At 48.2% G+C, this 20000-nt stretch overlaps 1 protein-coding gene across 1 annotated transcript in view; it reads left to right on the top strand.

Moving 5' to 3' along the window:
* The window catches only part of LOC117432521 (chondroadherin-like protein), a 27003-nt gene extending 8236 nt beyond the window's left edge, over positions 1 to 18767 (top strand). Inside the window, exons 5-10 of the mRNA XM_059021110.1 lie at positions 10202 to 10427; positions 13499 to 13780; positions 14556 to 14719; positions 16301 to 16823; positions 17257 to 17423; positions 18304 to 18767. Coding sequence (XP_058877093.1) covers positions 10202 to 10427; positions 13499 to 13780; positions 14556 to 14719; positions 16301 to 16823; positions 17257 to 17423; positions 18304 to 18523 — 1582 coding nt within the window. The 3' untranslated portion in view covers positions 18524 to 18767. The remainder of the gene's footprint in view (positions 1 to 10201; positions 10428 to 13498; positions 13781 to 14555; positions 14720 to 16300; positions 16824 to 17256; positions 17424 to 18303) is intronic.
* The last annotated feature ends 1233 nt before the right edge of the window (positions 18768 to 20000 follow it).

Genomic DNA, 20000 nt, shown 5'->3' with positions numbered 1-20000 from the left:
GGGGCTGTATTGAGACTCTGTATACTCTCTCCACTAGGGGGCTGTATTGAGACTCTGTATAATCTCTCCACTAGGGGGCTGTATTGAGACTCTGTATAATCTCTCCACTAGGGGGCTGTATTGAGACTCTGTATAATCTCTCCACTAGGGGGCTGTATTGAGACTCTGTATAATCTCTCCACTAGGGGGCTGTATTGAGACTCTGTATAATCTCTCCACTAGGGGGCTGTATTGAGACTCTGTATACTCTCTCCACTAGGGGGCTGTATTGAGACTCTGTATAATCTCTCCACTAGGGGGCTGTATTGAGACTCTGTATACTCTCTCCACTAGGGGGCTGTATTGAGACTCTGTATAATCTCTCCACTAGGGGGCTGTATTGAGACTCTGTATAATCTCTCCACTAGGGGGCTGTATTGAGACTCTGTACACTCTCTCCACTAGGGGGCTGTATTGAGACTCTGTATAATCTCTCCACTAGGGGGCTGTATTGAGACTCTGTATAATCTCTCCACTAGGGGGCTGTATTGAGACTCTGTATACTCTCTCCACTAGGGGGCTGTATTGAGACTCTGTATAATCTCTCCACTAGGGGGCTGTATTGAGACTCTGTATAATCTCTCCACTAGGGGGCTGTATTGAGACTCTGTATAATCTCTCCACTAGGGGGCTGTATTGAGACTCTGTATAATCTCTCCACTAGGGGGCTGTATTGAGACTCTGTATAATCTCTCCACTAGGGGGCTGTATTGAGACTCTGTATACTCTCTCCACTAGGGGGCTGTATTGAGACTCTGTATACTCTCTCCACTAGGGGGCTGTATTGAGACTCTGTATAATCTCTCCACTAGGGGGCTGTATTGAGACTCTGTATAATCTCTCCACTAGGGGGCTGTATTGAGACTCTGTATACTCTCTCCACTAGGGGGCTGTATTGAGACTCTGTATAATCTCTCCACTAGGGGGCTGTATTGAGACTCTGTATAATCTGTCCACTAGGGGGCTGTATTGAGACTCTATACTCTCTCCACTGGGGGGCTGTATTGAGACTCTGTATAATCTCTCCACTAGGGGGCTGTATTGAGACTCTGTATAATCTCTCCACTAGGGGGCTGTATTGAGACTCTGTATAATCTCTCCACTAGGGGGCTGTATTGAGACTCTGTATAATCTCTCCACTAGGGGGCTGTATTGAGACTCTGTATAATCTCTCCACTAGGGGGCTGTATTGAGACTCTGTATAATCTCTCCACTAGGGGGCTGTATTGAGACTCTGTATAATCTCTCCACTAGGGGGCTGTATTGAGACTCTGTATAATATCTCCACTAGGGGGCTGTATTGAGACTCTGTATACTCTCTCCACTAGGGGGCTGTATTGAGACTCTGTATAATCTCTCCACTAGGGGGCTGTATTGAGACTCTGTATAATCTCTCCACTAGGGGGCTGTATTGAGACTCTGTATAATCTCTCCACTAGGGGGCTGTATTGAGACTCTGTATAATCTCTCCACTAGGGGGCTGTATTGAGACTCTGTATACTCTCTCCACTAGGGGGCTGTATTGAGACTCTGTATAATCTCTCCACTAGGGGGCTGTATTGAGACTCTGTATAATCTCTCCACTAGGGGGCTGTATTGAGACTCTGTATACTCTCTCCACTAGGGGGCTGTATTGAGACTCTGTATAATCTCTCCACTAGGGGGCTGTATTGAGACTCTGTATACTCTCTCCACTAGGGGGCTGTATTGAGACTCTGTACAATCTCTCCACTAGGGGGCTGTATTGAGACTCTGTACACTCTCTCCACTAGGGGGGCTGTATTGAGACTCTGTATAATCTCTCCACTAGGGGGCTGTATTGAGACTCTGTATAATCTCTCCACTAGGGGGCTGTATTGAGACTCTGTATACTCTCTCCACTAGGGGGCTGTATTGAGACTCTGTATACTCTCTCCACTAGGGGGCTGTATTGAGACTCTGTATACTCTCTCCACTAGGGGGCTGTATTGAGACTCTGTATAATCTCTCCACTAGGGGGCTGTATTGAGACTCTGTATACTCTCTCCACTAGGGGGCTGTATTGAGACTCTGTATACTCTCTCCACTAGGGGGCTGTATTGAGACTCTGTATAATCTCTCCACTAGGGGGCTGTATTGAGACTCTGTATACTCTCTCCACTAGGGGGCTGTATTGAGACTCTGTATAATCTGTCCACTAGGGGGCTGTATTGAGCCTCTGTATAATCTCTCCACTAGGGGGCTGTATTGAGACTCTGTATAATCTGTCCACTAGGGGGCTGTATTGAGACTCTGTATAATCTCTCCACTAGGGGGCTGTATTGAGACTCTGTATAATCTGTCCACTAAGGGGCTGTATTGAGACTCTATACTCTCTCCACTGGGGGGCTGTATTGAGACTCTGTATAATCTCTCCACTAGGGGGCTGTATTGAGACTCTGTATAATCTCTCCACTAGGGGGCTGTATTGAGACTCTGTATAATCTCTCCACTAGGGGGCTGTATTGAGACTCTGTATAATCTCTCCACTAGGGGGCTGTATTGAGACTCTGTATAATCTCTCCACTAGGGGGCTGTATTGAGACTCTGTATAATATCTCCACTAGGGGGCTGTATTGAGACTCTGTATACTCTCTCCACTAGGGGGCTGTATTGAGACTCTGTATAATCTCTCCACTAGGGGGCTGTATTGAGACTCTGTATAATCTCTCCACTAGGGGGCTGTATTGAGACTCTGTATAATCTCTCCACTAGGGGGCTGTATTGAGACTCTGTATAATCTCTCCACTAGGGGGCTGTATTGAGACTCTGTATAATCTCTCCACTAGGGGGCTGTATTGAGACTCTGTATACTCTCTCCACTAGGGGGCTGTATTGAGACTCTGTATAATCTCTCCACTAGGGGGCTGTATTGAGACTCTGTATACTCTCTCCACTAGGGGGCTGTATTGAGACTCTGTATAATCTCTCCACTAGGGGGCTGTATTGAGACTCTGTATAATCTCTCCACTAGGGGGCTGTATTGAGACTCTGTATAATCTCTCCACTAGGGGGCTGTATTGAGACTCTGTATACTCTCTCCACTAGGGGGCTGTATTGAGACTCTGTATAATCTCTCCACTAGGGGGCTGTATTGAGACTCTGTATACTCTCTCCACTAGGGGGCTGTATTGAGACTCTGTATAATCTCTCCACTAGGGGGCTGTATTGAGACTCTGTATAATCTCTCCACTAGGGGGCTGTATTGAGACTCTGTATAATCTCTCCACTAGGGGGCTGTATTGAGACTCTGTATAATCTCTCCACTAGGGGGCTGTATTGAGACTCTGTATACTCTCTCCACTAGGGGGCTGTATTGAGACTCTGTATAATCTCTCCACTAGGGGGCTGTATTGAGACTCTGTATAATCTCTCCACTAGGGGGCTGTATTGAGACTCTGTATAATCTCTCCACTAGGGGGCTGTATTGAGACTCTGTATACTCTCTCCACTAGGGGGCTGTATTGAGACTCTGTATAATCTCTCCACTAGGGGGCTGTATTGAGACTCTGTATACTCTCTCCACTAGGGGGCTGTATTGAGACTCTGTATAATCTCTCCACTAGGGGGCTGTATTGAGACTCTGTACACTCTCTCCACTAGGGGGCTGTATTGAGACTCTGTATAATCTCTCCACTAGGGGGCTGTATTGAGACTCTGTATAATCTCTCCACTAGGGGGCTGTATTGAGACTCTGTATACTCTCTCCACTAGGGGGCTGTATTGAGACTCTGTATAATCTCTCCACTAGGGGGCTGTATTGAGACTCTGTATAATCTCTCCACTAGGGGGCTGTATTGAGACTCTGTATAATCTCTCCACTAGGGGGCTGTATTGAGACTCTGTATAATCTCTCCACTAGGGGGCTGTATTGAGACTCTGTATAATCTCTCCACTAGGGGGCTGTATTGAGACTCTGTATAATCTCTCCACTAGGGGGCTGTATTGAGACTCTGTATACTCTCTCCACTAGGGGGCTGTATTGAGACTCTGTATACTCTCTCCACTAGGGGGCTGTATTGAGACTCTGTATAATCTCTCCACTAGGGGGCTGTATTGAGACTCTGTATAATCTCTCCACTAGGGGGCTGTATTGAGACTCTGTATACTCTCTCCACTAGGGGGCTGTATTGAGACTCTGTATAATCTCTCCACTAGGGGGCTGTATTGAGACTCTGTATAATCTGTCCACTAGGGGGCTGTATTGAGACTCTATACTCTCTCCACTGGGGGGCTGTATTGAGACTCTGTATAATCTCTCCACTAGGGGGCTGTATTGAGACTCTGTATAATCTCTCCACTAGGGGGCTGTATTGAGACTCTGTATAATCTCTCCACTAGGGGGCTGTATTGAGACTCTGTATAATCTCTCCACTAGGGGGCTGTATTGAGACTCTGTATAATCTCTCCACTAGGGGGCTGTATTGAGACTCTGTATAATCTCTCCACTAGGGGGCTGTATTGAGACTCTGTATAATATCTCCACTAGGGGGCTGTATTGAGACTCTGTATACTCTCTCCACTAGGGGGCTGTATTGAGACTCTGTATAATCTCTCCACTAGGGGGCTGTATTGAGACTCTGTATAATCTCTCCACTAGGGGGCTGTATTGAGACTCTGTATAATCTCTCCACTAGGGGGCTGTATTGAGACTCTGTATAATCTCTCCACTAGGGGGCTGTATTGAGACTCTGTATACTCTCTCCACTAGGGGGCTGTATTGAGACTCTGTATAATCTCTCCACTAGGGGGCTGTATTGAGACTCTGTATAATCTCTCCACTAGGGGGCTGTATTGAGACTCTGTATACTCTCTCCACTAGGGGGCTGTATTGAGACTCTGTATAATCTCTCCACTAGGGGGCTGTATTGAGACTCTGTATACTCTCTCCACTAGGGGGCTGTATTGAGACTCTGTACAATCTCTCCACTAGGGGGCTGTATTGAGACTCTGTACACTCTCTCCACTAGGGGGCTGTATTGAGACTCTGTATAATCTCTCCACTAGGGGGCTGTATTGAGACTCTGTATAATCTCTCCACTAGGGGGCTGTATTGAGACTCTGTATACTCTCTCCACTAGGGGGCTGTATTGAGACTCTGTATAATCTCTCCACTAGGGGGCTGTATTGAGACTCTGTATAATCTCTCCACTAGGGGGCTGTATTGAGACTCTGTATAATCTCTCCACTAGGGGGCTGTATTGAGACTCTGTATAATCTCTCCACTAGGGGGCTGTATTGAGACTCTGTATAATCTCTCCACTAGGGGGCTGTATTGAGACTCTGTATAATCTCTCCACTAGGGGGCTGTATTGAGACTCTGTATAATCTCTCCACTAGGGGGCTGTATTGAGACTCTGTATACTCTCTCCACTAGGGGGCTGTATTGAGACTCTGTATAATCTCTCCACTAGGGGGCTGTATTGAGACTCTGTATAATCTCTCCACTAGGGGGCTGTATTGAGACTCTGTATACTCTCTCCACTAGGGGGCTGTATTGAGATTCTGTATAATCTCTCCACTAGGGGGCTGTATTGAGACTCTGTACACTCTCTCCACTAGGGGGCTGTATTGAGACTCTGTATAATCTCTCCACTAGGGGGCTGTATTGAGACTCTGTATAATCTCTCCACTAGGGGGCTGTATTGAGACTCTGTATAATCTCTCCACTAGGGGGCTGTATTGAGACTCTGTATACTCTCTCCACTAGGGGGCTGTATTGAGACTCTGTATAATCTCTCCACTAGGGGGCTGTATTGAGACTCTGTATACTCTCTCCACTAGGGGGCTGTATTGAGACTCTGTATACTCTCTCCACTAGGGGGCTGTATTGAGACTCTGTATAATCTCTCCACTAGGGGGCTGTATTGAGACTCTGTATAATCTCTCCACTAGGGGGCTGCATTGAGACTCTGTATAATCTCTCCACTAGGGGGCTGTATTGAGACTCTGTATAATCTCTCCACTAGGGGGCTGCATTGAGACTCTGTATACTCTCTCCACTAGGGGGCTGTATTGAGACTCTGTATAATCTCTCCACTAGGGGGCTGTATTGAGACTCTGTATAATCTCTCCACTAGGGGGCTGTATTGAGACTCTGTATAATCTCTCCACTAGGGGGCTGTATTGAGACTCTGTATAATCTCTCCACTAGGGGGCTGTATTGAGACTCTGTATAATCTCTCCACTAGGGGGCTGTATTGAGACTCTGTATAATCTCTCCACTAGGGGGCTGTATTGAGACTCTGTATAATCTCTCCACTAGGGGGCTGTATTGAGACTCTGTATAATCTCTCCACTAGGGGGCTGTATTGAGACTCTGTATACTCTCTCCACTAGGGGGCTGTATTGAGACTCTGTATAATCTCTCCACTAGGGGGCTGTATTGAGACTCTGTATAATCTCTCCACTAGGGGGCTGTATTGAGACTCTGTATAATCTCTCCACTAGGGGGCTGTATTGAGACTCTGTATAATCTCTCCACTAGGGGGCTGTATTGAGACTCTGTATAATCTCTCCACTAGGGGGCTGTATTGAGACTCTGTATAATCTCTCCACTAGGGGGCTGTATTGAGACTCTGTATACTCTCTCCACTAGGGGGCTGTATTGAGACTCTGTATACTCTCTCCACTAGGGGGCTGTATTGAGACTCTGTATAATCTCTCCACTAGGGGGCTGTATTGAGACTCTGTATAATCTCTCCACTAGGGGGCTGTATTGAGACTCTGTATACTCTCTCCACTAGGGGGCTGTATTGAGACTCTGTATAATCTCTCCACTAGGGGGCTGTATTGAGACTCTGTATAATCTGTCCACTAGGGGGCTGTATTGAGACTCTATACTCTCTCCACTGGGGGGCTGTATTGAGACTCTGTATAATCTCTCCACTAGGGGGCTGTATTGAGACTCTGTATAATCTCTCCACTAGGGGGCTGTATTGAGACTCTGTATAATCTCTCCACTAGGGGGCTGTATTGAGACTCTGTATAATCTCTCCACTAGGGGGCTGTATTGAGACTCTGTATAATCTCTCCACTAGGGGGCTGTATTGAGACTCTGTATAATCTCTCCACTAGGGGGCTGTATTGAGACTCTGTATAATATCTCCACTAGGGGGCTGTATTGAGACTCTGTATACTCTCTCCACTAGGGGGCTGTATTGAGACTCTGTATAATCTCTCCACTAGGGGGCTGTATTGAGACTCTGTATAATCTCTCCACTAGGGGGCTGTATTGAGACTCTGTATAATCTCTCCACTAGGGGGCTGTATTGAGACTCTGTATAATCTCTCCACTAGGGGGCTGTATTGAGACTCTGTATACTCTCTCCACTAGGGGGCTGTATTGAGACTCTGTATAATCTCTCCACTAGGGGGCTGTATTGAGACTCTGTATAATCTCTCCACTAGGGGGCTGTATTGAGACTCTGTATACTCTCTCCACTAGGGGGCTGTATTGAGACTCTGTATAATCTCTCCACTAGGGGGCTGTATTGAGACTCTGTATACTCTCTCCACTAGGGGGCTGTATTGAGACTCTGTACAATCTCTCCACTAGGGGGCTGTATTGAGACTCTGTACACTCTCTCCACTAGGGGGGCTGTATTGAGACTCTGTATAATCTCTCCACTAGGGGGCTGTATTGAGACTCTGTATAATCTCTCCACTAGGGGGCTGTATTGAGACTCTGTATACTCTCTCCACTAGGGGGCTGTATTGAGACTCTGTATAATCTCTCCACTAGGGGGCTGTATTGAGACTCTGTATAATCTCTCCACTAGGGGGCTGTATTGAGACTCTGTATAATCTCTCCACTAGGGGGCTGTATTGAGACTCTGTATAATCTCTCCACTAGGGGGCTGTATTGAGACTCTGTATAATCTCTCCACTAGGGGGCTGTATTGAGACTCTGTATAATCTCTCCACTAGGGGGCTGTATTGAGACTCTGTATAATCTCTCCACTAGGGGGCTGTATTGAGACTCTGTATACTCTCTCCACTAGGGGGCTGTATTGAGACTCTGTATAATCTCTCCACTAGGGGGCTGTATTGAGACTCTGTATAATCTCTCCACTAGGGGGCTGTATTGAGACTCTGTATACTCTCTCCACTAGGGGGCTGTATTGAGATTCTGTATAATCTCTCCACTAGGGGGCTGTATTGAGACTCTGTACACTCTCTCCACTAGGGGGCTGTATTGAGACTCTGTATAATCTCTCCACTAGGGGGCTGTATTGAGACTCTGTATAATCTCTCCACTAGGGGGCTGTATTGAGACTCTGTATAATCTCTCCACTAGGGGGCTGTATTGAGACTCTGTATACTCTCTCCACTAGGGGGCTGTATTGAGACTCTGTATAATCTCTCCACTAGGGGGCTGTATTGAGACTCTGTATACTCTCTCCACTAGGGGGCTGTATTGAGACTCTGTATACTCTCTCCACTAGGGGGCTGTATTGAGACTCTGTATAATCTCTCCACTAGGGGGCTGTATTGAGACTCTGTATAATCTCTCCACTAGGGGGCTGCATTGAGACTCTGTATAATCTCTCCACTAGGGGGCTGTATTGAGACTCTGTATAATCTCTCCACTAGGGGGCTGCATTGAGACTCTGTATACTCTCTCCACTAGGGGGCTGTATTGAGACTCTGTATAATCTCTCCACTAGGGGGCTGTATTGAGACTCTGTATAATCTCTCCACTAGGGGGCTGTATTGAGACTCTGTATAATCTCTCCACTAGGGGGCTGTATTGAGACTCTGTATAATCTCTCCACTAGGGGGCTGTATTGAGACTCTGTATAATCTCTCCACTAGGGGGCTGTATTGAGACTCTGTATAATCTCTCCACTAGGGGGCTGTATTGAGACTCTGTATAATCTCTCCACTAGGGGGCTGTATTGAGACTCTGTATACTCTCTCCACTAGGGGGCTGTATTGAGACTCTGTATAATCTCTCCACTAGGGGGCTGTATTGAGACTCTGTATAATCTCTCCACTAGGGGGCTGTATTGAGACTCTATACTCTCTCCACTAGGGGGCTGTATTGAGACTCTGTATAATCTCTCCACTAGGGGGCTGTATTGAGACTCTGTATACTCTCTCCACTAGGGGGCTGTATTGAGACTCTGTATAATCTCTCCACTAGGGGGCTGTATTGAGACTCTGTATAATCTCTCCACTAGGGGGCTGTATTGAGACTCTGTATACTCTCTCCACTAGGGGGCTGTATTGAGACTCTGTATACTCTCTCCACTAGGGGGCTGTATTGAGACTCTGTATAATCTCTCCACTAGGGGGCTGTATTGAGACTCTATACTCTCTCCACTAGGGGGCTGTATTGAGACTCTATACTCTCTCCACTAGGGGGCAGCACTGAGACTTCATATATTGTAATACCTGCCTCTCTCTACTGGGGATCTGTATTGAGATTAATACCAGCCTGTCTCCACCAGGGGGCAGCACTGATACTCTGTATACTGTCACACAGTGTGTGAGATGTAGCACATTACTCTCAACACTAGGGGGCACCATTGAGTTTATGTACTGTAACACTGAGTGGTAATACCCAACTCTCACCACTAAGGGGCAGCATCGAGACACTATATACTGTAAGTGTTTGTGAGGGGCAATACATGCTGTCTCCACCAGGGGGCACGATTGATAGTGTTTATACTTTTGATATGATGTGTCTGTCTGTCTGACTTACATTTTCACACACATCTAGAGAAGCGATCGTCCGATTGGGATGAAACTCGCTCGGGATCTTCTTCAGCTCACAAGATATTGAGAGGATCAGAGTCTGGAGCTGACTGTCTGTCTGTCTGTCTGTCTGTCTGCAGCTTTAATGACACTAAACTCTTTTCAGAATGTAGTAAACTAACACAGACCCCAAGAAGAAGGGATTCTATATTATACTGTAGCGTCAAACCGAACAGGATTGTGGGGCTGTCTGTGTGTCTCTGTGTCTCTCTGCCTCTGCCTCTCTCTCTCTCTGTCTGCATCTCTGTCTGTCTCTGTGTCTCTCTCTCTGTCTGTCTGCCTCTCTCTGTTTCTGTGTCTCTGTCTCTGTCTCTCTGTTTCTGTGTGTCTCTCTCTCTCTCTCTCTGTTCCTGATCCTATGAGATGCATTTCCACGCTGCAGGTTGACGTCACTCACACGGTTGGATCTGGGTTCGAACCCCATCACGTACCTGGGGGAGGAGGAGGTGCGCATGCCCAGCCTGAGACAGCTGTTCCTGGACCGCCTGTCCCTGCAGGACGTGTCCCTCACCGCGCTGGACAAGGCGCCCAAACTCGTCCTCCTGGACCTCAGCTTCAACCAGCTGAGAGTGCTGCAGCCCCTGAGCGGCCCTGAGAAACTGAAGCAGGTACCCAGCATTGCACACCCCCCCTCCAGCATTGCACACCCCGCCTCCAGCACTGCACACACCAGCATTGCACACACCCCCTCCAGCACTGCACACACCAGCATTGCACACCCCCCCTCCAGCACTGCACACACCAGCATTGCACACCCCCCCTCCAGCATTGCACAACCCCCCTCCAGCATTGCACACACCCCCTCCAGCATTGCACACACCCCCTCCAGCATTGCACACACCCCCTCCAGCACTGCACACACCAGCATTGCACAACCCCCCTCCAGCATTGCACACACCAGCATTGCACACCCCCCCTCCAGCATTGCACACCCCCCCTCCAGCATTGCACACCCCCCCTCTAGCATTGCACACTATAGCATTGCACACACCCCCTCTAGCATTGCACACTATAGCATTGCACACACCCCCTCCAGCATTGCACACACCCCCTCTAGTATTGCACACACCCCCTGCAGCATTGCACACACCCCCTGCAGCATTGCACACCCCCCCTCCAGCATTGCACACACCCCCTCCAGCATTGCACACACCCCCTCCAGCACTGCACACACCAGCATTGCACAACCCCCCTCCAGCATTGCACACACCAGCATTGCACACCCCCCCTCCAGCATTGCACACCCCCCCTCCAGCATTGCACACCCCCCCTCTAGCATTGCACACTATAGCATTGCACACACCCCCTCTAGCATTGCACACTATAGCATTGCACACACCCCCTCCAGCATTGCACACACCCCCTCCAGCATTGCACACACCCCCTCCAGCATTGAGAGCTGAGGGTGCTGCAGCCCCTGAGCAGCCCTGAGAAACTGAAACAGGTACCCAGCATTGCACACCCCCCCTCCAGCATTGCACACTCTAGCATTGCACACACCCCCTCCAGCATTGCACACTCTAGCATTGCACACACCCCCTCCAGCATTGCATACTCTAGCATTGCACACTATAGCATTGCACACCCCCCCTCCAGCATTGCACACTCTAGCATTGCACACACCCCCTCCAGCATTGCATACTCTAGCATTGCACACACCCCCTCCAGCATTGCACACACCCCCTACAGCATTGCACACTCTAGCATTGCACACACCCCCTCCAGCATTGCACACTCTAGCATTGCACACACCCCCTCCAGCATTGCATACTCTAGCATTGCACACTATAGCATTGCACACCCCCCCTCCAGCATTGCACACTCTAGCATTGCACACACCCCCTCCAGCATTGCACACTCTAGCATTGCACACACCCCCTCCAGCATTGCATACTCTAGCATTGCACACACCCCCTCCAGCATTGCACACACCCCCTCCAGCATTGCACACTCTAGCATTGCACACACCCCCTCCAGCATTGCACACTCTAGCATTGCACACACCCCCTCCAGCATTGCATACTCTAGCATTGCACACTCTAGCATTGCACACACCCCCTCCAGCATTGCACACTCTAGCATTGCACACACCCCCTCCAGCATTGCACACACCCCCTACAGCATTGCACACTCTAGCATTGCACACACCCCCTCCAGCATTGCACACTCTAGCATTGCACACACCCCCTCCAGCATTGCACACTCTAGCATTGCACACACCCCCTCCAGCATTGCACACCCCCCCTACAGCATTGCACACTCCAGCATTGCACACTCTAGCATTGCACACACCCCCTCCAGCATTGCACACTCTAGCATTGCACACACCCCCTCCAGCATTGCACACACCCCCTACAGCATTGCACACTCTAGCATTGCACACACCCCCTCCAGCATTGCACACTCTAGCATTGCACACACCCCCTCCAGCATTGCACACTCTAGCATTGCACACACCCCCTCCAGCATTGCACACCCCCCCTCCAGCATTGCACACTCTAGCATTGCACACCCCCCCTCCAGCATTGCACACTCTAGCATTGCACACACCCCCTCCAGCATTGCATACTCTAGCATTGCACACACCCCCTCCAGCATTGCACACACCCCCTCCAGCATTGCACACTCTAGCATTGCACACACCCCCTCCAGCATTGCACACTCTAGCATTGCACACACCCCCTCCAGCATTGCATACTCTAGCATTGCACACCCCCCCTCCAGCATTGCACACTCTAGCATTGCACACACCCCCTCCAGCATTGCACACTCTAGCATTGCACACACCCCCTCCAGCATTGCACACACCCCCTACAGCATTGCACACTCTAGCATTGCACACACCCCCTCCAGCATTGCATACTCTAGCATTGCACACACCCCCTCCAGCATTACACACTATAGCATTGCACACACCCCCTCCAGCATTACACACTATAGCATTGCACACACCCCTCCAGCATTACACACTATAGCATTGCACACACCCCCTCCAGCATTGCACACTCTAGCATTGCACACACCCCCTCCAGCATTGCATACTCTAGCATTGCACACACCCCCTCCAGCATTACACACTATAGCATTGCACACACCCCCTCCAGCATTACACACTATAGCATTGCACACACCCCTCCAGCATTGCACACTGTAGCATTGCACACACCCCTCCAGCATTGCACACCCCCCCTACAGCAATGCAGACCACCCCCTCTAGTATTGTATTGAATGGTGCTGTATTGTATTGTATTATGTGGTGCTGCATTGTATTGTATTGTATTGTATTGTATTGAATGGTGTTGTATTGAATGGTGTTGTATTGTATTGTATTGAATGGTGTTGTATTGTATTGTATTGTATTGAATGGTGTTGTATTGAATGGTGTTGTATTGTATTGTATTGTATTGAATGGTGTTGTATTGAATGGTGTTGTATTGTATTGTATTGTATTATATGATGTTGTATTGTATTGAATGGTGCTATACTGTGCTGTATTGTATTGAATGGTGTTGTATTGTATTGTATTGTATTATATGATGTTGTATTGTATTGAATGGTGCTATACTGTGCTGTATTGTATTGAATGGTGTATTGTATTGAATGGTGTTGTTTTGTATTGTATTGTATTGTATTGTATTGTATTGTACTGTATTGAATGGCTCCATGTCTCCTGGCCCAGGTGAACCTCACAGGAAACCCGATCCAGTGTAACTGCTACATGCGTCCGTTCCGGGAGTGGACGGGCCGGGCCCGGGTCCGGGCCGAGGTGTTCTGCGCGGGGCCCGTCCCGTTCCGAGGGGAGCGCCTGGACTCCCTGCGGCCCGTGGACCTGCGCTGTCAGAGCCAGGCGGAGATGGAGAAAGCAGAACGAGAGGACAGGCTGCTGCTGCTCCCCGCCCTCGAACCCACAGCCGAGCCCCGGGGACGCAGGGGCAAGTGCCCAGAGCACTGCGACTGCAAGGTAGACGCGGGTCTGCACGAGATCCCCAAACTAGAGCAGGTCTGCTGGACTCAGTTTAGTTTCAATCACGCTGATGAAGGCACTAGAGCCCCACACTAGAGCAGGTCTGCTGGACTCAGTTTAGTTTCAATCACGCTGATGAAGGCACTAGAGCCCCACACTAGAGCTGGTCTGCTGGACTCAGTTTAGTTTCAATCACGCTGATGAAGGCACTAGAGCCCCAAACTAGAGCTGGTCTGCTGGACTCAGTTTAGTTTCAATCACGCTGATGAAGGCACTAGAGCCCCAAACTAGAGCTGGTCTGCTGGACTCAGTTTAGTTTCAATCACGCTGATGAAGGCACTAGAGCACCACACTAGAGCTGGTCTGCTGGACTCAGTTTAGTTTCAATCACGCTGATGAAGGCACTAGAGCCCCAAACTAGAGCTGGTCTGCTGGACTCAGTTTAGTTTCAATCACGCTGATGAAGGCACTAGAGCCCCAAACTAGAGCTGGTCTGCTGGACTCAGTTTAGTTTCAATCACACTGATGAAGGCACTAGAGCCCCAAACTAGAGCTGGTCTGCTGGACTCAGTTTAGTTTCAATCACGCTGATGAAGGCACTAGAGCCCCAAACTAGAGCTGGTCTGCTGGACTCAGTTTAGTTTCAATCACGCTGATGAAGGCACTAGAGCCCCAAACTAGAGCTGGTCTGCTGGACTCAGTTTAGTTTCAATCACGCTGATGAAGGCACTAGAGCCCCAACTCTCTCTCTGTCTCTCTCTCATTCCCAAAGGCTGATATTCATCACTCCAGCTGTGAGGGGAAAGGTCTTCAGAAAATCCCAAAAGGATTCCCGGCAGATACGAAGCTCCTGGACATGCGGAGCAATCGCTTCCACTACATTCCCGGGAAAGCGTTCTCCAACATGGGAGAAGTAGTATCCTTGCATCTGCAAAAGTAGGTAAACCAAACCAAAGACTAAGAAGTCTGTATTGAACTGATGACTTTAACAGACCCACGCATTCAAGCTATTTAAGATGCCGAATTTTTAACTGAAGCACAAAGCTGGCCTCACATTTCTACAGTTTGTTTCTGCGGCTCGGGTCAAAGGTTTTGACATCATCTCCCTGTAGAATGAACTTGCTGGGCTAGGACTACGGCTCCCAGCATGCCTCTGCACCCGCGGCCATGGTGAGGCATGCTGGGAGCTGTAGTTCTTTATGCTGTGGTCTTCTGCTCCAGTACAAACCTCTATTACAATACAGAACTACGGCTCCCAGCATGCCTCTGCACCCGCGGCCATGGTGAGGCATGCTGGGAGCTGTAGTTCTTTATGCTGTGGTCTCGTATCACAAGCGATACAGACCTCTATTATGATACATCATGGGGTGGAATTCAATATATTAACAAGGGAACATTATTCAGCAGCTTTCATTGGACTCTATGAAGCTGAATCAGTTCATTCTATATAGAGGGGGTGGAATTCAATATGTTAACAAGGGAACATTATTCAGCAGCTTTCATTGGACTCTATGAAGCTGAGGGAGTTCATTCTATATAGAGGGGGTGGAATTCAATATGTTAACAAGGGAACATTATTCAGCAGCTTTCATTGGACTCTATGAAGCTGAGGGAGTTCATTCTATATAGAGGGGGTGGAATTCAATATGTTAACAAGGGAACATTATTCAGCAGCTTTCATTGGACTCTATGAAGCTGAGGGAGTTCATTCTATATAGAGGGTGTGCAATTCAATATGTTAACAAGGGAACATTATTCAGCAGCTTTCATTGGACTCTATGAAGCTGAATCAGTTCATTCTATATAGAGGGGGTGGAATTCAATATGTTAACAAGAGAACATTATTCAGCAGCTTTCATTGGACTCTATGAAGCTGAGGGAGTTCATTCTATATAGAGGGGGTGGAATTCAATATGTTAACAAGGGAACATTATTCAGCAGCTTCCATTGGACTCTATGAAGCTGAGGGAGTTCATTCTATATAGAGGGGGTGGAATTCAATATGTTAACAAGGGAACATTATTCAGCAGCTTTCATTGGACTCTATGAAGCTGAGGGAGTTCATTCTATATAGAGGGGGTGGAATTCAATATGTTAACAAGGGAACATTATTCAGCAGCTTTCATTGGACTCTATGAAGCTGAGGGAGTTCATTCTATATAGAGGGGGTGGAATTCAATATGTTAACAAGGGAACATTATTCAGCAGCTTTCATTGGACTCTATGAAGCTGAATCAGTTCATTCTATATAGAGGGTGATGCTGCTAAACTTTTGTCCACAGCTGTACATGATGTATCGTAATAGAGGTCTGTATCGCTTGTGATACGAGACCACAGCATAAAGAACTACAGCTCCCAGCATGCCTCACCATGGCCGCGGGTGCAGAGGCATGCTGGGAGCCGTAGTCCTAGCCAGCAAGTTCATTCTACAGGGTGATGATGCTGTTGACCAGAGCTGTCATTCTCACACCCTGAGGTTTTCATTCCATCAATCTTGAGGTGTTTTAATTATTTTAGGTGCGGGATCGTCGAATTGGAGCCGAAATCCTTCTCCGGGATGAAAAAACTGGTGTATCTCTACCTGTCCCAGAACGAACTGTCCCAAATCAGTCCCGAGGCGTTCGAGGGAGCCCCCCGACTCTCTTACCTTCACCTGGAGCGCAACAAATTCAAAACCTTCCCCCGGGGAGCTTTCGCACTCCTTCCCAGCCTCTTCTCCCTCCACCTGGAGCACAACTCCATCTCCGAGCTGGCCCGGGACGATCTGGAAGGAGCCGGGATGATCCGCAGCCTCTACTTGACCGGGAACAGTTTGGTTTCCCTGTCCGAGGGCTGCCTGGCTCCGCTCAGGGAGCTGGAATCGCTCTCCTTGGAAGATAACAGACTGGAAGAAGTCCCCACCCCCTCCCTAGGCCACGCCCCCCTGCTGCAGGAGCTCCGCCTCTCCGGGAACCCCATTCGCTGGGTGGGGCCGGACGCTTTCCTCCCATTGGCCGGCTCGCTCAGGCACCTGTATCTGGCTGGGATGGGATTGGAGAAGGTAGGGAGTGGGCGGGGTTAAGGGGGCAGGGCTATGCAGAACAGTTTGAGCTAATCCAGTCATTGTGGGAGATATTAATAATAATAATAATAATAAAACTCCTGGATTGAATATAAAAAGTACTTTCTAGGTGAAATGGAGGCTGAAATAGACCCCGCCCCCTTCACTGGCTTCTTTCCCGTCAATAACCAATCAGCTCCTGCCTCCCTTATTGATTGACAGCGACGTTCAGCCAGTTACCCAGAACACTAAGCTGACCCAGGAAGTTTTAGAACCTTTTTCCTTCACCCTCCTGTTAATCTCAGATATATATATCAGAGAATGAAAATCAATATTATCTCCCTTTTAACAGATCTTCCAAAAGATGAAATGCGTTTTTTCTTTTTAATCCAAATTATTTAGTTTATTTGTTTGATACATTCCCCTCCCCCAGCTCTCCAGCAAGGCTTTCTCCGGACTGGGAAAAGGCTTAAGGAGCCTCTATCTGGAGAACAACCAGTTGGAGAACGTTCCCAGTTTGACCAGTTTCACCAGTCTGGAGGTGATCAACCTGGCTGACAATCCCTTCCACTGTGACTGCCCGCTCCTGCCCCTGCGCAAGTGAGTACCTCTCTGTGCTTTACAATGCTTCCCTGTGCTTTACCACACCTCTCTGTGCTTTACAATGCTTCCCTATGCTTTACCAGACCTCTCTGTGCTTTACAATGCTTCCCTATGCTTTACCAGACCTCTCTGTGCTTTACAATGCTTCCCTATGCTTTACCAGACCTCTCTGTGCTTTACAATGCTTCCCTATGCTTTACCAGACCTCTCTGTGCTTTACAATGCTTCCCTATGCTTTACCAGACCTCTCTTTGCTTTACAATGCTTCCCTATGCTTTACCAGACCTCTCTGTGCTTCACAATGCTTCCCTGTGCTTTACCAGACCTCTCTGTGCTTTACAATGCTTCCCTATGCTTTACCAGACCTCTCTGTGGTTTACAATGCTTCCCTATGCTTTACCAGACCTCTCTGTGCTTCACAATGCTTCCCTATGCTTTACCAGACCTCTCTGTGCTTTACAATGCTTCCCTATGCTTTACCAGACCTCTCTGTGCTTTACAATGCTTCCCTATGCTTTACCAGACCTCTCTGTGCTTTACAATGCTTCCCTATGCTTTACCAGACCTCTCTGTGCTTTACAATGCTTCCCTATGCTTTACCAGACCTCTCTGTGCTTTACAATGCTTCCCTATGCTTTACCAGACCTCTCTGTGCTTTACAATGCTTCCCTATGCTTTACCAGACCTCTCTGTGCTTTACAATGCTTCCCTGTGCTTTACCAGACCTCTCTGTGCTTTACAATGCTTCCCTATGCTTTACCAGACCACTCTGTGCTTTACAATGCTTCCCTATGCTTTACCAGACCTCTCTGTGCTTTACAATGCTTCCCTATGCTTTACCACACCTCTCTGTGCTTTACAATGCTTCCCTGTCTAGGTGGATTGAGAAGGTGAACCTCAAAGTGCGAGCGACTTGCGGGGCACCCCCAGAAATCCGGGGGCACAAGGTGAAAGACGTCACCGTGTTCAAGAGCTGCCCCGGAGAGAAACCGCCCCCCAGACCCCAAAAAACCAAGAAGGGCAAACCGGCGGGGGTGAAGACCACAGGGACCCCCAAAACAGACAAGACCCTGAAACCAGCTGCAAAAAAACCCTAAAGCTTAAAATGTGTACCGTCACCGCCCCCTGGTGGCGGAGGGGGTGCAGCGCAGGCAGCCACACATTCCTCCATCTATCTGTGTGAAGTGCTGAACGCGTTGCCGTGGCGATGTGGAGGGGGGGGGGGGGGCGGATGACATCACCGACAGGCTGGTGCTTTTGAAGAGAAAATCATTTTCCGCGGACAGCGGTTTATCGTGTCAGAGGAGCGACATTTCATCCCAAATAAAACATTTTTAAAAACACGTGTGGTTTTTTTAAAAAATTTATTTAGTATTTGTTCACACAAACGCTACATCTAGACATTTCCATCGTTTGTTTTATTAAATTTCACGAGCAAAGGCGGACAGGATTTAAAACAAACGGACATCTGTGCATGCAAACCAGAACGAGTAGAAACATCATAATTGAGGTCGATTTTTACATGATCTATCCACTTAGTGATAATGTTATGGCTGGAGGGGCGGGGCTTAAACTTAAGTCCCGCCCTCACCCTCAGAAATATACATATATTGTACATACCAGATATATTAACTGATATAAGAGAAACAGGGTTTATGAAGCTAAATCAGCTCATTTTATATAGAGGGTGATGCTGCTAAACTTTTGTCCACAGCTGTACATGATGTATCGTAATAGAGGTCTGTATCGCTTGTGATACGAGACCACAGCATAAAGAACTACAGCTCCCAGCATGCCTCACCATTGCCACAGGTGCAGAGGCATGCTGGGAGCTGTAGTCTAAGCCACTTCAAAGCTCTCTTATCTTCCCCCATATTAACGGATAGAAGGTGACCTGCTATTTTTTTTTTCAGTCTTGGGGTTCGCCTTTGATCTGAAGCGAGGTCATCTGGAGATCGTGGGGGTCACCGCTCATAATCGTGGGGTCAAAGGTCTCCTCTTTGACCTTGACAGCAATAACTGTGAGGGAGACAGGAGCGTAAATCAGAAAATGTAATCCAGCCCTCTGAAATGTCTTTATAATATACAGCGCTAGACCCTGATATTGATGCGATCCAGCCCTCTGAAATGTCTTTATAATATACAGCGCTAGACCCTGATATTGATGCGATCCAGCCCTCTGAAATGTCTTTATAATATACAGCGCTAGACCCTGATATCGATGCGATCCAGCCCTCTGAAATGTCTTTATAATATACAGCGCTAGACCCTGATATCGATGCGATCCAGCCCTCCGAAATGTCTTTATAATATACAGCGCTAGACCCTGATATTGATGCGATCCAGCCCTCTGAAATGTCTTTATAATATACAGCGCTAGACCCTGATGTTGATGCGATCCAGCCCTCTGAAATGTCTTTATAATATACAGCGCTAGACCCTGATATTGATGCGATCCAGCCCTCTGAAATGTCTTTATAATATACAGCGCTAGACCCTGATATTGATGCGATCCAGCCCTCTGAAATGTCTTTATAATATACAGCGCTAGACCCTGATATTGATGCGATCCAG

This window comes from Acipenser ruthenus, unplaced genomic scaffold (assembly GCF_902713425.1).
Source record: "Acipenser ruthenus unplaced genomic scaffold, fAciRut3.2 maternal haplotype, whole genome shotgun sequence".
NCBI lineage: Eukaryota > Metazoa > Chordata > Actinopteri > Acipenseriformes > Acipenseridae > Acipenser > Acipenser ruthenus.
Note: the sequence above shows the minus strand (reverse complement) of the source record. Positions and strands in the feature narration are given on the sequence as shown.